General features: G+C 41.0%; 2 protein-coding genes across 2 annotated transcripts in view; one reads left to right on the forward strand and one right to left on the reverse strand.

Annotated features, from left to right (window-relative positions):
• The first annotated feature begins 2,538 nt into the window (after positions 1-2,538).
• Positions 2,539-13,025, forward strand: LOC140749197 (uncharacterized). The gene is made up of 12 exons (XM_073082245.1): positions 2,539-3,261; positions 3,441-3,842; positions 4,408-4,517; positions 4,684-4,844; positions 4,969-5,137; positions 5,257-5,441; positions 5,534-5,688; positions 5,782-6,309; positions 6,999-7,118; positions 11,639-11,790; positions 12,335-12,455; positions 12,928-13,025. The coding sequence occupies exons 1-12, from the start codon at positions 2,736-2,738 to the stop codon at positions 13,023-13,025; spliced, it is 2,727 nt and encodes a 908-aa protein (XP_072938346.1). The 5' UTR covers positions 2,539-2,735.
• A 1,596-nt stretch (positions 13,026-14,621) lies between these two features.
• LOC140749091 (neurotrimin) overlaps positions 14,622-15,865 on the reverse strand; it is a 184,125-nt gene continuing 182,881 nt past the window's right edge. The window contains exons 8-9 of the mRNA XM_073082113.1: positions 15,508-15,673; positions 14,622-15,163 (exon numbers count right to left, since the gene is read on the reverse strand). Of these exons, the coding sequence (XP_072938214.1) occupies positions 15,130-15,163; positions 15,508-15,673 (200 nt within the window). The 3' untranslated portion in view covers positions 14,622-15,129. The remainder of the gene's footprint in view (positions 15,164-15,507; positions 15,674-15,865) is intronic.

Here is a 15,865-nt window from a genome sequence, read left to right on the forward strand (position 1 = left end):
AACCAACCAACCAACCAACCAACCAACCAACCAACCAACCAACCAACCAACCAACCAACCAACCAACCAACCAACCAACCAACCAACCAACCAACCAACCAACCAACCAACCAACCAACCAACCAACCAACCAACCAACCAACCAACCAACCAACCAACCAACCAACCAACCAACCAACCAACCAACCAACCAACCAACCAACCAACCAACCAACCAACCAACCAACCAACCAACCAACCAACCAACCAACCAACCAACCAACCAACCAACCAACCAACCAACCAACCAACCAACCAACCAACCAACCAACCAACCAACCAACCAACCAACCAACCAACCAACCAACCAACCAACCAACCAACCAACCAACCAACCAACCAACCAACCAACCAACCAACCAACCAACCAACCAACCAACCAACCAACCAACCAACCAACCAACCAACCAACCAACCAACCAACCAACCAACCAACCAACCAACCAACCAACCAACCAACCAACCAACCAACCAACCAACCAACCAACCAACCAACCAACCAACCAACCAACCAACCAACCAACCAACCAACCAACCAACCAACCAACCAACCAACCAACCAACCAACCAACCAACCAACCAACCAACCAACCAACCAACCAACCAACCAACCAACCAACCAACCAACCAACCAACCAACCAACCAACCAACCAACCAACCAACCAACCAACCAACCAACCAACCAACCAACCAACCAACCAACCAACCAACCAACCAACCAACCAACCAACCAACCAACCAACCAACCAACCAACCAACCAACCAACCAATATGATGTATTTTACTACTTTTACTGCTTTGTACGATGTCTTAAAAAGCGCGCCACTGATATTTAAAAATACCAAATATAAATATATTTTATACTGAGGTATTTGTACGTCCCTTACGAGAATAGTCTTTTTTAACCAACTTCACAAAATGAGGCGGTTTCTCAATTCTACCGTATATATGTCTTTTTTATGTTTGTTCGCGGATAACTTCGTCGTTTATGAACCGAACTGGATGATTTTTATTTTGTTGGAAAAAAAGATATTTCCAAAGTAGTTCCATTATAAGAAAATAAGGGTCTGATGATGGCAGACCAGAGAAATCGAGGGGAACTTTCAAAAATCGTAAGGGCGACTAGTGCATTTGTAAGATTTTTAGTATGTCATCACTAAAAAAGGTGAAAAAAAAATTATTAAAAAATACAATCGACTTCCATGTCACTACAAAGCAAAAATCAACTGAAACAAATTTTAGCTCAGCACATATCTCCGAAGCCGGCGCTCAAATTGAACACGCTGTTTACGCCGTTATCCAACGACATATATTTAGCACCGACTTCAGAACCATGTACCAAACCAACATCCACTTCAGCTACCCTCCACTCTGCAGTGACACAGAAGTCGGCATTTATTTGTTATTTTTTTTTACAAAAACTACACTGTGTCGTATCTTTGTTCAATAATGAAATATTTGGTCATCTTGCACTTTTCACTGGATGTGGCATTATGAATTGAATACATAATTCTGTTATTGATTGATTGAACTATGATCGAAAGTTATCGATGTCTGACCGAATTATGTTGTCAATACAATCGAATGATTGTTTGATGACAACTTGTGTTTATAAACTTCTGTGATTGGCTAAAACTCCACGTGATTTAAGCTCCGTCCCGCCTTCAACGAACACGTTACAATTTCAATATCAGCATTAAATATCAGCATCTTTTGTTGCGGATGCGGATGCTGATGCTGATATTTAAAAGGAAGCTGATAATCAGCGGATGCTGATGCTGATGCTGATATTCGCAACAACCCTAGTACAAACTTTCGAAAGCTAACAACATTATAAAAAAAATATTCTTAGAATTGTATAGAGAATATTTCTAGAGCGGTGTGAACATTAATTACGCTCTCCTGTAAACCTGCGTTTTTGACATGTCGCTTTATACGTAGGGACTGTCGATATATACTGGGTGAATTTTTCAAATGGGCTTTCAGGGCCAAGTCCCCAACTATAAGGATTAGCGAAACATGCTGAAAATAGTTACGAGGCCGATTTATCAAACATACGCCTGGCCAGCAAAGATGATGAGAGAATGCGTCATACGTGAACGCCCAAAGTATTGCCGAGTCAAATGTTCGGTATTTTACCAGACAATTACTATACTTTCGTTTATAAGTTGTAATATTAAATTCACTTCAGTTTGGTTTTTTTTCGAGTTATTTGATTGCAGTATTGTTATTTTAACTTATTTAACTTTAAGTTATATTAATATAATTAATTAATAAGATATATAAATATTTCTTTCTTCAGATTCAATACTGAATAATTTGTAACAGTTTTAACAAAAAAAAAACAAGTAATGACTTTGTAATTGCGTTCACTATCGATAACCAAGGTAATTATACTCGTACATAGCGTTCATCAATGGACATGTCATACCGTCTGTAATTTGTTGACCGACGCCCGAGGACGAAGCGAAATCGATAGTCACCCCGCGTCAGCCACCACTCGCACGTAGGCCGAGGCGGTGTCACCATTTAATTTTGATCAGAATAAAATATTCATGCCATAAATTTGCTTTCCGTCTACATACAAAATTATGATCTTTCCTGCTTTTGAAACGAAAATGCGACCAATTAAGTGATCGAATGTCGATTTAGAATCATAATAGTATATGTAAACCATCAAGCATTGAGGGTCGAAATGGAGACGGTGGGCGAGCCGACCGCGGTTTCTGTGATGAAAGCGCATCGTGGCGAAGTGGTGTGTGCGGATGCGAGCGGCGCGTGGTTGGTGACGGGCGGCGGCGACGGTGCTCTGCGACTGTGGCGCTGGCGGCGCGGTGCGGGCTGGGAGGAGGCGGCCACCGCGGCCCGCGCGCACCGCTACGGCGTCACGGCGGCGCGCTGGGCCCCCACCGGAGTGCTGCTGGCGTCGACCGGCATCGACGGCGCCGCCCGCATCTGGGCAGCTCGCTCATTTGAGCCGCGGATATCGCTGGTGGCGCCGAACGCTTCGGCCGCGCGCGCTGCCTGCTGGGCGACGAGCGAGCGGCTGCTGGTGGGGCACGACGACGGTGTAGTGCGCGCGTGGCGCATACGCGATGCCGCCTTGCTGGCTTGTGTGCGCGCACACGAGGGTGCAGTGCATGCTCTTTGTGCATTCGGAGATGCCTCACTTTTGCTTACCGCTTGCACAGAGGGAGTTCTCAAAGTCTTTAACTTGCAAGGTGGGTAGACTATGTACATTTAAATCTTCGGTCAGATTGGCTTCATAACGGTAAACTTTTCAGAAGCTATCTGCTTTAAGAAAGAAATGTTTGAATGATAAAAATAATATATTGCTATCAAAGTAATGATACAAAACTAATTGCGTTGCGTGCTTATATAAGGGCTTTTTATATTGTAGATATATGCGAAAGTGGCATAGAGGGTGGCGGTAGACCACTGCCGCTAGTGTGGGAGGACGGCGCGCACGATCTCGGCGCGTTGTGTGCAGATGCAAGCTCGTGCGGGCGCGCGGCGGCCACGGGCGGGCGCGACGCGCGTGTTCGCGTGTGGAGCGCTGCAGCAGCGGCGGCGGCGGCGAGCGGCGCCGCGAGTGGCGGGGGCGCGGTGCTGAGCGGGCACGGCGCGGCGGTGACGGCGCTGCGCTGGGCGCGCGGCACGGCGCTGCTGGTGTCCGCGTCACTGGACCGCACGGCGCGCGTGTGGGCGGTGGCCGCGCGCGTCTGCTTGCGCGTACTGCACGCACACTCGAGGTATCTCACTTGCGTCGTTGTGCCACAAAACGCGAAGTACATTATTACAGGTGAGCTATCGTTTTAAATTGATTAATATTTTCAAACACTTTTGTTAAAGAGCTCATGGATCTCGAAAATACAATATATTCTTACACAATCATAAGTTTTTAGAATAATATATCTTTATCCATTAACCATTGATATTATAAATAAATATATGTTACTAGTAGGCAAACCTTTATACATACAAAATACGCCAATTGGTGTTTGTCGAATGTAGTTGTTCTTGCGCGGCGTATTAATTGATACTCATACGTACGTCACTGTACAAGTTAACTGTCATTATTTTAGTTATCTAAGCCTCAAAATGCCTTCTTGTGCAATGCGTAAATGTGCAAATTATGCAAAAAATAAACAAACTTCGTGTAATCACATGTCACAAGTAAACGAGGACATAATATTATTAGTTATTTTGATTATTTTTCGTGTTTGGTCCGCCATGATTACGTAACTGAAAAGAAGGAAGACAACGTTTTCCTTCCACAAGTAAAGTGAATGAGACGCAAAATGTAGATCGATATTTACGTATGTTCATTTATTGTTTTTTGTAAAACTAAATATTTTTCGATTTAGGTTCCAATGACAAAACAATTCGCACGTGGTCGTTGAATGCTTTCTCGATCGATGAAGATTTGGAACCGGAATGCTCACCGCTTGTTCATTTTGGACTAGGAGATTTAGAAGTACGGGCGTTACTTATACATTATTTACAATTTTTTATTCTTGTTCCATTTTATTTACGCTTACATTTAGTGGAGATTGTAGTCAAGAATTTAATTTTTATCTTCACTATGAATAACTAAATAGTAAGTGAATTATCTTTAATAAAAAACTTATTATCGAAAGTAGGGCATTGGACCCGTCGATGAAGATTTATTAGACGAGGAAGATGGGTCGGATGCGAGTGCGCTGGAGGCGGGCGCGGCGTGCGCGTGGCGCTCGCGGGACGAGCACGCTGGCGCCGTTAACTGTATCGCCACGCACGGGGAATTGCTCGCGACCGCTTGCAGGTAACCTGTTTTCAAAGTCTATAGACATATTTATTTCTATATGCAAAATGCATTGTAAATTTACATTCGATTGATTAAATCAGTTTATTTAATTTATATTCAAAAATTTTCGCATTTATTTCAGTGACGGGATGGTGAGGATTTTCAAGTGGAACGAGCTCGATGGGATATTATGCCTGGACAAGACTCTCGATGTTCATCAATATCCGGTTCTATCGGTTGATTTTGGTGCGAGTGGCGCCCTGCTGCTTAGCGCTGGTTTAGACGGTAGAGCTTGTCTTTGGGATGTGCAGGTACCAGCTACCAACAGTATATTAAAAATATACATATTTACGGACTTATTATAATAGTTCTTGAAGAAATTAATTAAAACCAGTAAATCAATATGTATACACAATACACATGCATGCAGACAGGGTGCGAGCTGGCATCGCTGTGGGCAGCGGGAGCGACGGCGGGCGCGGCGGAGGGCGAGGGCGGCGGCGGCGTGCGGGCGGCGCGCGCGTCTCCTCATCGCGCGCCGCTGCTGCTGCTGGCCACCGACGACGGCGTCGCCGCTCTCTGGAGCATCGACGGCGATGCTTCCGACCCTCTACAGTCAGTTACTTTCCTCGAGTTTAAGTAATTTACACGTTGCGTTGCGATTGCAGGTCTCATTTGATAGATTAACATAAGTCAGTATTGTCCAGCATATATCCGGGTGCAGTGGAGGCTTGTACATGTTGTGCGTGGGCTGCTGATGGGTGCATCGCAGCGGTGGGCGGCGCGGCGGGCGAGCTACGTGTGTTGGCTCCGCCGCCCAACGCCACCGTGCTTTGGAATGAAACAGCCGCTCACGATCTCGGTATGATTACTCCCTGCTCCTTTACGTTCTAAAACTATAAGTGCTAATATTATTACTGTGGTAGCGACATCTAATACTTAAAAGGCGAAACAGGTGTACTGAGCTGTGAATTTGCCCCCGACGACGTGAATAACGAGGAGGAGAACCATAAAGTGCGGGACTACCTTCTGGCTTCCGGCGGCATGGATGAGTCAGTGAAGCTGTGGACGGTGGAGGTGTGCGAGGGCGAGTCACGCGCGGCTGTGCGTCTGGGCGGCGCGCTGGCGGCGCACGGCGGCGCGGTGCAGAGCGTGCGATGGGGCGCGCGACACTCCCTGTGCACGGCGGGCGCGGACCGCTGGGCGCGCGTGTGGCGCGTGGCGCGAGAGCCGGACGGCGCGCTGCGGGCCGCGCAGGTGGCTGCGGTGCCCGCGGGTGGTGCGGGGGGCGCGCCCACCGCCGCATTCCTTCACCCCGCGTTACTAGCTGTGGGGGCACTGAACGGACGATTGGCGTTGTGGCGTCTCCCCGAAACTAACGAAAATGATACTGGCGACGAAGATGCGGAGGGCGTGGAGCCACGATGGTGGGGCGAGGCTGGCGTGTTGCGATGGCTTAAAGATTATGTAACGCGAGTACCCGGTGAGTAAAAAACAGAATCAAACAAAACAATTATTTTTGGAGATACTTGCCTAAGATTTTTTGTTTCAACTGTTAAACTGAGGGTTTTTGTAATATTGAAGTCTGCCATGCAGATTCAGTGTGATGTTAAGCGACTACCGCCGCCAATGGACATCTGTAATTAATCCTCAGATTAGATATAGATATAGATTATTCAGATTAGATTACTTTACATTCCTACCTGAGGTTGCCAAAGTTGGCAGCTCTAAGGACTAAGTCCAAACGCCTCGGATAAGTGTGTTTAATTTACCACTTCAAACCGGAATACATTAGTCTTTCATACTGCTATTAGACAGAAATAGGAGGGACGATGGTGCCATCGCAGTTGAGCCACAAAGGGTACTACCAAAAGATATACCGTGTCATTGTAATGACTTTCCGCAGCACTCCAAAAGATGGCGTCACGAGATTCTGAATCATCGTATCGATGTTTAGAACATCGTTTATATGCATGTGCTCTGAACTTACAAGCACGCCTGGCTTGACGGGAGATTCCTCAATGCCAAAGTGACATCTACTTCGTATCAAATAACTTTTCTTTATACATGACAAGTAATAAGTAATTGACATCCGTTCAAAAGATTCACGGTTTAAATAGGTAAGTATATATTACGATGGTAACATTTATGTAATGTATCGAGATGCGGTAGGTTCGGTGTCGGCGGCGGCGGAGGAGGCGCGGCTGGCGGCAGCGGTGCGCGCGCACGCGCTGAGCGGCGCGCGGCTGCTGGACGCGCCGCTGGACTGGCTGCTGCGCTGTTTCGATGCCGGTACGTTAGTCGAGCCACAGCTCACAATTACGAGAGAAAGCAACTTGTTCCATTTTAAATGTATTGTGTGTTGTTGTATCAAAAAGTATACGATATTTTAAAGAACTTAGATAAAACTCCACATGCATATAAATTTGTATGGAACGGATACATTAATGAACAATAATTATACTTCGTTAAATTCCGGGCGCTTTTTCCCCAGTCCTGGTGCTACCGTACACACTTATAGTACTGACAACGTAAATCGTAACACTTAAAGATTACAGTTGTTGTTCAAATCAAATCAAATCATTTTTTTTTATTCAAAATAGGTTCTTTACAGAGCACTTTTTGAATGTTAATACAACTACCACCACTTCACAAGGTGTTTTGTTATGGAGAAGAAGCGGCGAAAGAATCTCCATAACACACATCTTTTAAAAAAATGCTTAAAAAATGCTGGATCTACTTCAGACCACACCGTTTTGTCAGTCATATAATCACTTAGTTTATAGTACGCTTTTTTACATAGCGTTTATTTAATGACATGTTTGATTTTTTTTTCTGTGAGATTCAAAATGTGGTCCGGTATTTTATTGTAGTAGCGAATACAGTTACCCATGAAAGATCTAACCACCTTGCATAAATAATCTATGTTTAGGAATTGCTAATTTAAATAAATTAATATAATATGGAAAGTTGGAAATAAGAAATATAAATTATTTCTAGTATTATAGTTATGGTGGTTACTATTTTTTTCAAACATATGTTTGAAACACATGTGTTTTCATATAGACATAATATTTTCATAGATGTATTGACTATGTACCGTCAATATGTTAACAATGTATGTGGGAAACAGTTCTCTCAGGGACTCACGACGTTGCAAACTATATATTGACCTTATTGCTCTTTTTTGAATAGTAAATATAGAGTCTATGTCAGCTGCACTACTCCACAGCAGAATACCATAAGACAAAATGCTGTGAAAGTAACTGAAATAGACAAGCCTGCCAGTGGGGATGTCTGTTAACTGTCTAATTTTTAGAGCGACATTCATCCCCGTACTCCTTAGATTTGGTAGCATAAATTTATTTGCATCAAACCAGTTCTGAATCAAGCAAAGAGTTTCATTAATGACGTTCGTAACCTGTGATTGTCGCTTTACCCTAAACACTAAGGAAGTGTCATCAGCAAACAAAACAACCTCAGATAAATCCTTTACTACATATGGCAGCAGGATGGAGCCCTGAGGAACACCTATTTTAATATTAGAACCTGCTGATAATGTTCCATTTACTTGCACTCGTTGTACTCTATTGTTTAAATAAGTATTTATCAACTTTAGAGAATTTCCCTGAATACCATAATATTGTAATTTTAACAATAAGGTTTTATGATCAACACAATCAAAAGCTTTAGACAAGTCACAAAATATACCTATAGCATCATGTGCTTCTTCCCAACAATCAAAAATATGTCGCAACAATTGAACACCAGCGTCAGTAGTAGAACGGCCTTTAGTAAAGCCAAATTGTCTTTGATGTAAAAGATTATTTACTTTAAAATGTAGCAACATTTGGTGTAAAAGGATCTTTTCAAAAATTTTACTTAGAACAGGCAGTACTGAAATAGGTCTATAATTGTTGGGATCTTTAGTATCACCTGCCTTAAATAATGGTATTATCTTACTATGTTTCTTTAAATCAGGAAAACAGCGCTGATCAACACACATATATTAAAAATAGTGACTAAGTAGGGAGCTAAAGTTTTAATGATTGATTTACAGACTTTTACTGACATTCCCCAAATGTCCTCTGTATTTTTAACTGTTATTTCTTCAAAAGGTTTTAATATGTCATCAATTAAAATATGTCTAAATTTAAATTTAATGGGACACTGATTTAAATTTTCTTTAAGGAAAGTCACTGCTTGTATTGGGCATGATTTTAAAAAAATTGTGGTTTTAAATGGGATAATCGAGAAAAATGTTTCAAATTCTTGTGGAATTTCTTTATTTAACCATGTTCAGTATTAAGGGATAGTTTATTGTTAGTTAATCTGCAAATTCGTGTCTCAGATTTTCCAGATCGTTTTAATGTTATTGTGTGCATTTTTTATTTTATTATGTATGAATTTAGATTTAGCCGTCATACAAACTGATTTAAATATTTTAGAATCCTTACGAGCGTAATCTTTGAAGTGTGGAATACGGTTATTTTCTCTTTCACTATAAAGATCGAAAAGTTTACTTCTACTGAGACGAATTCCTTTAGTAGCCCATTCACAAAAACTAAGTCGAGAACCTTTTTGATAACTAACTTCAGAAAATATATTTTTTAAATTCTCTGTGAAATGTGGAGAAAAATGAAGAATATAAATTATTAACACAAGTGCTATGATTCAGAACTGACAACTTAATGAGTAGCACTTTATTATATTTTACTAAACGGTGACTTGTAATTGGTCTATGAAGAAACTTAATGTTCCCTTCCTGAGATATGTTGTATTGGATATGGATAGACTGCCCCTTGTGATCAGATTTAATATGATTTAATATCGATTTATCAACTATAATGCAGTTACAGAAAATGTTATCAATGCAAGTAGCAGAGGATGAAGTCACCCTGGTTGGCTCCAAGAAAGTATATTCTAAGTTATATGATCTTAATAATTAAAGTAATTTTACTGTCAATGTGCTGTTTCTAAAATGTTCACATGAAAATCAGCACAAACAACAACATATTTTTTACATTTGCAAAGAATATCCAAAACATTTTCTATTACACTTTCAGATATAGAAAATGTTTCTATGTTAGGGGGCCTATACACGCTAACCACAACAAGGCTATCCAGCTCGACACATGATAATTCAATAATACGTTCAACCGAGAGACCCACTATATCCAGGCGTTCTCTTGATTTTATACATTTATAAGATATAATTAATGATTCACCGTGGATAGCCGACTCACAGCTAAACGAACTCGCAATAAAATGATTTGTATAATTTATTTGTGCTTCACCTTGTTTTAACCAGTGCTCTGTTAAACATATTATATCATAATGATTACTTTCTAAAAAAAACTCCAGTTCCAGGTCTTACTTGAGAATCCCTGGATATTCTGGTGTAATATTTTTAGAGATGAAAAGTTTTTATTGCTAGTTTTATTATTACTAAGTTTACCCTTATGAAAACATTTATTTGATCCATGTCTATTAATTATTTTATTATTATTGCATTCATATGAATTATTTACATTATTATTGATTGGATTGTTATATATGTATCTGGTTTAAAAATTAATGTAAGTAGAAACTCTGGGAGTTCTTCCCCATATTAATTTCAAGAACTAGTTATAGTTGCCCTAGTTGCCAATTTCAAGACATTCGAGACAAAAAAAAAAGTAATTCTTATAGTTTCTGTCTGTAACTCCCTTGAAAGATTCTTGGCACAAGGCTTATAATGAAATAATACAGGTTCTGATGAAAACGTAATTATCTAAGTATAGTTTTACACATGCATATGACCTATACACATTAATTACAAGATTTTTTTATTTATTTATTTATTTATTTGTACAACTTACATTTAACATTACAGGATTATCCTAATGCGTTAAAGTAGATCTCATTTAATTAGTTCCAATAAACACTATAATTTAAAACATATCACAAGATTAGTACTATAATTTATAATTTGCCTCTGTGAACTCATTCAGCGTGCAAGTGAATAAATCGATACTGTTAGCCATCGCATTAAGTGTATGAAGCGCGCGTGTGAGCGGCGCATCGCGCAATAGGTTAGTGCGGGCGCGCGGCAACGCCAGCAGGCGCGCTCGCCGCCGCCGGTGGACGGCACCGTCCGGTACGCACAAACTCAATTCTCGTAGGATGGCCGGATTATCCACCTGACCACGCAAAACCTTAAAGAGGTATTTGGCCAAGAAAAAACGTCTCCTTGTTTCTAATGTATTGTATCCTACCATACCGATGACAAACATACTGGGATACAATAGCGGATAACCCGGATACACTCCATACATCTTCAAATATAAAAACCTACAAAACTTATTTTGAATTCTTTCTAGCATTATCTTATATTTAACTTCGTTCGGAGCCCATATCTCTGAATTACATTCGAGATGGCTTCTAACCAAGGCATCATAAAGCACACGTATTGTGGCAAGGTTCGTGAATCCATAAGATTGTCTTATAATGAAACCAAGATTTCGGTATGCTTTCTTACATATTTCTGTTATGTGTTTCCGAAACTTCAAATCAGCTGTGAATCGAATTCCTAGATCTTTGACTTCCATAACACGCTGAAGTGATTCATTATCCATGTTGTATTTATAATGACTTGGATTGTTCGCACGGCTAAATGATAAAACCGAGCATTTGGACACATTGAAATAGAGTTTATTATCATGGCTCCATTGAACAACTCTATTTATATCATGTTGCAGTCTAACATGATCCGACATGTCGCCTATCTAAGATAGAAGTATCTATAGTAGCTATTTCTTAAATGAAAGAAGGACGTCATGGGGAAGCAGAAAACGAGGAGAGCGCAGAGAGTGCGACAGGTGCCGAGGGGGAGGAAAGGGAGTCGGTAGAGGAGGGCGCGGTGGCAGCGCGCCTGCTGGAGGAGCTGCAATGGCTGCGACGGCCCCCGTTAACATATGAAGAAGTAAGTTGTGTGAAATGGTGTCAAGTGTATTGCATGACGTCTTTTTAACACGCTTTTTTAAATAGAGCCCTGTTATATACGGTGAATAATTAAGTATTTATTATTTCTTGTATTGTACAAGAAGGTAGTTTAAGTATTTCTGAAGTTAGAAAGCAATAAAATTTTGGAATATAATAAAAAAAAACAACCGCTCGCACCTTGTAGAACTTTTTTATGTTAAACTTTATCAGTCAACATATTGTATTGAATAAACAGGCTCGTGAGGGATTGAGAGGCGTCTTTCTTGTATGATGTCTTTATTATGACTCTCTTAATACTAAGCTTAACCTAACTTATATAACTATGAGTCCTACACACACTACAATATGTAATAACTATGCTAATGAATGTCAACATTTTAAAACTATTTTCTTCAATAGATTTTTAGTATTTGTCTTTATTTATGTTTTTTTTTTAATTTAACATAAAAAGCCTTATTATAAGGCATGTTGCCTTTTCGATGTTTGTAAAGCGTCGTTATGTGGCTTGGTACGGTGTGTGCCAGGAGCAGCAGGTGCCGCACGCGCTGCGCTGCGCGCTGTCGCACGCGGCGCTGCGCCGGCCGGTGCGCGCGCCCGACGGCTATACGTACGAGCACGCCGCGCTCGCGCACTGGCTGCTGGCCGGTGAGCGCACTTATACGACATATACACTTACCTTAAATTATACTTGGGTTCTGCCTTCTGATCTGAGCTAAATAACATTTCAATAAAACTTTTTATTCCGCTTCATGATGCGAAATGCACGATGTTCCAAGATCAAACGTTAGCCCTCGAGTGAGTGAGATGATCAAATTGTGTAATTACATTTTGTAAAGTTGCTCGTGTCGTTATAACTTTTGAAAGAACTTGAAGTAATATGTGACATAATTATATGTCTTTAATCATTTAACTGTGTCATATTTCAGTATTCTGAACTCTTTTTAAGATTAATTGACCAGATCAATTTTTATGAGATCAAGCAATAACAAGTATAATTATGTGTCATATTCAAGCTTCAGATTAGATGCTTTGCTTTCAAGGATAATATTATTTGTAATGAGCTGAAGCGCGTTCCTTGGTTCGGTGAGCGCTGAACGCGCACGGTGTGTGTGTGCAGCGGGCGCGGTGTCGCCGCGGTCGGGGCGGCGGCTGCGCGGCGCGGCGGCGCCCAACCGCGGCGTGCTGCTCGCGCTGCGCCGCCACTGCGCGCAGTAGCCGCACGCACCGCCGGATCGAACACCAAGCATTTGTTGATTGATACTTGGATAATTTTTAATATCGTGTTATAGCACCTTTTCCACTGTTGTAATTATTTTCGAAAATAAAATATTGTGAAGGTCGTGTTTTAAATCATTAATTAGTATGCGCGGGTGTCTTATGTCTTGCTTGTTCATGGTGTCACTGACTGTGTGGGCAACCAGCTGCACAAAACGCGTAGAGTGGGCATCGCAGACTGGTTTAAGATAAACGGCCGCGTTTATATTTATATTGTTTTAATTAATATTTTATTTTCTTCGGAAATTAACGTGATAGATATATATATAGATAGTGTTGTTGAAGTACGAAAGTCGGTAATTTTAAGAGTATTTCTTATTTGTCTAATATGCAAAGGCTTGTAGTCGAACGAGTATATAAAGGGTTTAATGGCAGGATTTACCACTTTTACCACAAAAACATACATATAGTGTTAGCTGTTACTCCTAAATAATTAATAAAAGTACAAACGAAAAACCCTAACTGGTTTGGTTAACTAAGTTTCACTAAACCTGGTTAAGTGAGACTCGAAGGGACCTAGAAATTTGTATCACTTATAGAGGTATTCCACAAGAGTACAATATTCGACAAGAGTAGATTTCGACACAGACACGACACATTAAATTCGGTACAAACTTTATCGCGGGTCTTCACACATTCATAAACTTAACTAACTTTAGTTTTTCTCGTACTGATTACGAGTTGAGCCTTCGTTTCGGCATTTTTTTAATTAACATCCGTATGATAGTAAAGCAAAGCTAAAACTGAGGGTCATTGATGCTCAAAAATTTTGTCGGTGTGGAATTTTCGGGTAGAATAAGAATAAGTAAACCCACAAAACGATGTTATCTCAGTTGCACAGATTAATGCATATAAAATTATTTCACTGTCTCGGTTAAAGAGGTACATAATTATGGCGATAAAATCGAAAAAACGAATCCCATATAATATAGAGGTTTGCTTTGTCCCACTAACAGAGGTAATTCAGTGCCAGTCTTGGGACCTCTGCATTAGTTTTAGTTACGGAGTTTCTTCACTTATCCAGGTCCCACTTAAACAAGTTTCACTGTAGTAGCGGTCTTAAAGATTTATACTTCTTAGGGCTATTTTAATGTAGTCGGGTAATAGTTTTTAACCTTATTGAAGTTACTCGTATAATTCTCTTTCGATCGTTTGATTTTTTCTGACTTCAGGAAAAGGAGAATTCAGTCAGTATTCGGCTATTACGTATGTTTGTGTCCGCGATTATCCTAAAAGCTATAGATCTGATTTGGATGGTGTTGCATTGAGGTATACAATACGATACGTAGCGTTATGTAACGACTGACGTGTCATGTTATGTCGTATCACTTCTTACGCATATCATACGCATTCTTATTAAATACGTCGAAGATTTTTAACCTTGAAATTGAAAAGTATTTTTTATAAGTCAAAGTTTTTTTCTAAGACCTACATTGCGGTTCTTTCATATTCCTAATTTAAAAATAGGTCTAATCCTATATAATCAACAGCATCTATCTTTGGACGTCAGGAAAAACAAAACACGATTGAAAATGTTTCAACGATCTCATCTTTATTTATATTATTACTTACAATTACATATTTACAAGTGAGGCAGTAACAGTGTCAACGAACCAAACTTACTCCAAGTCGAAACACTGCTCAACGATATCGTACAAAGTGATTGTGGCGCGTCCGGCGCCGGCGGGGCGGCCGCGCCGAGCGCCGGCGCCGGCGCGCGTTCGATGTCAGCGACCGCGGCGCTCCATGAGCTGTCGCCGCACGTTACGTAATCGGAAAGTATCATAATATAGTATTTATTATTAATAATAATATGTACAATTTTACAGTCGCTCCCGCCTCGGGCGCGGAGCTCGCGATCGATTGATCATAATCCTAGAGATCGATTCGACGTTCTCTCCCAAAATTGACCTTGCAGTTGGAATAATTCGAGGAGAGAGCGGCGGGGCCGGCGCCGGGCGGTCGGCCGCGACGCTGAGGATAATTTGAAATTTTTACAATACGTAGGAGAAGTGTGTATGTGTGTGTGCGGCGGCGGCCGGCGCTATTGCGGCTCGTCCTCGTCGTGGCACTGCAGCCTGCAACGGACAGCTTACATTAGGAATATTAAGATAATGAAAGGTCGGTTTATCCTAACTTATATAACTAGGAGTCTTACACATACTACAGTCTGTCTAAATAAATTGAACGGAGACCCTTGAGTTATGATTACTCGACCGCAAATTAGGATTTTTTCCATTACGAATATGTCTAGTACTGGTCTATTAGTGTAGCGCATAAAAGGACAGGTTACAAAAAAAAATAACATTTTTTCAGGAATCAATCAATTTTTCAGGAATATTCTTGTTCAATTACCTATATTTGAATAAACTGGTAGTCTTAAATCGTATCACAAGGCATAACTAGAGTGTCATATACTCACATAAGAAGCAGTGCCAGTGTGAAGACAACGAGTAGCCTAAGAAGCGCGCGCGGTGCCGCGAGCGTTATTGCGAGCGGCGCGGCGAGCGGCGCGGCGAGCAGCGCGGCGGGCGGCGCGCGCGGCCGGCCCGCGGCGTTGCCGTGCTGCATGGCCGCGGGCTGCTCGCCTGGAATATGAGCCACCGAAAATTAATATATTCATTCTTTTTTTAATTGATAGAAGCAGACGTATATTTTTTCTTTTATTTAGTACTAGCTGCACCCGCAGTTTCACCCGCGTTTAAAAAATGTAACGTGACTTACGTATAACCGAAATTATACTATACTTTCAACAATTTTAAAGAAATAAATTAAAGTGA

The sequence above is a fragment of the Epargyreus clarus genome, unplaced genomic scaffold (assembly GCF_041222505.1).
Source record: "Epargyreus clarus isolate Ecla_fem2 unplaced genomic scaffold, WU_Ecla_fem_2.2 ptg000017l, whole genome shotgun sequence".
Lineage (NCBI taxonomy): Eukaryota > Metazoa > Arthropoda > Insecta > Lepidoptera > Hesperiidae > Epargyreus > Epargyreus clarus.

What these genes read in the sequence shown, in the direction of transcription:
- LOC140749197 (XM_073082245.1), top strand. Translation starts at nt 2,736, where the DNA reads ATGGAGACGGTGGGCGAGCCGACCGCGGTTTCTGTGATGAAAGCGCAT. An exon ending in CAAAGTCTTTAACTTGCAAG is followed by an intron (nt 3,262 to 3,440) that starts GTGGGTAGACTA and finishes TTTATATTGTAG; the next exon opens with ATATATGCGAAAGTGGCATA. An exon ending in GCTGCGCTGTTTCGATGCCG is followed by an intron (nt 7,119 to 11,638) that starts GTACGTTAGTCG and finishes AAATGAAAGAAG; the next exon opens with GACGTCATGGGGAAGCAGAA.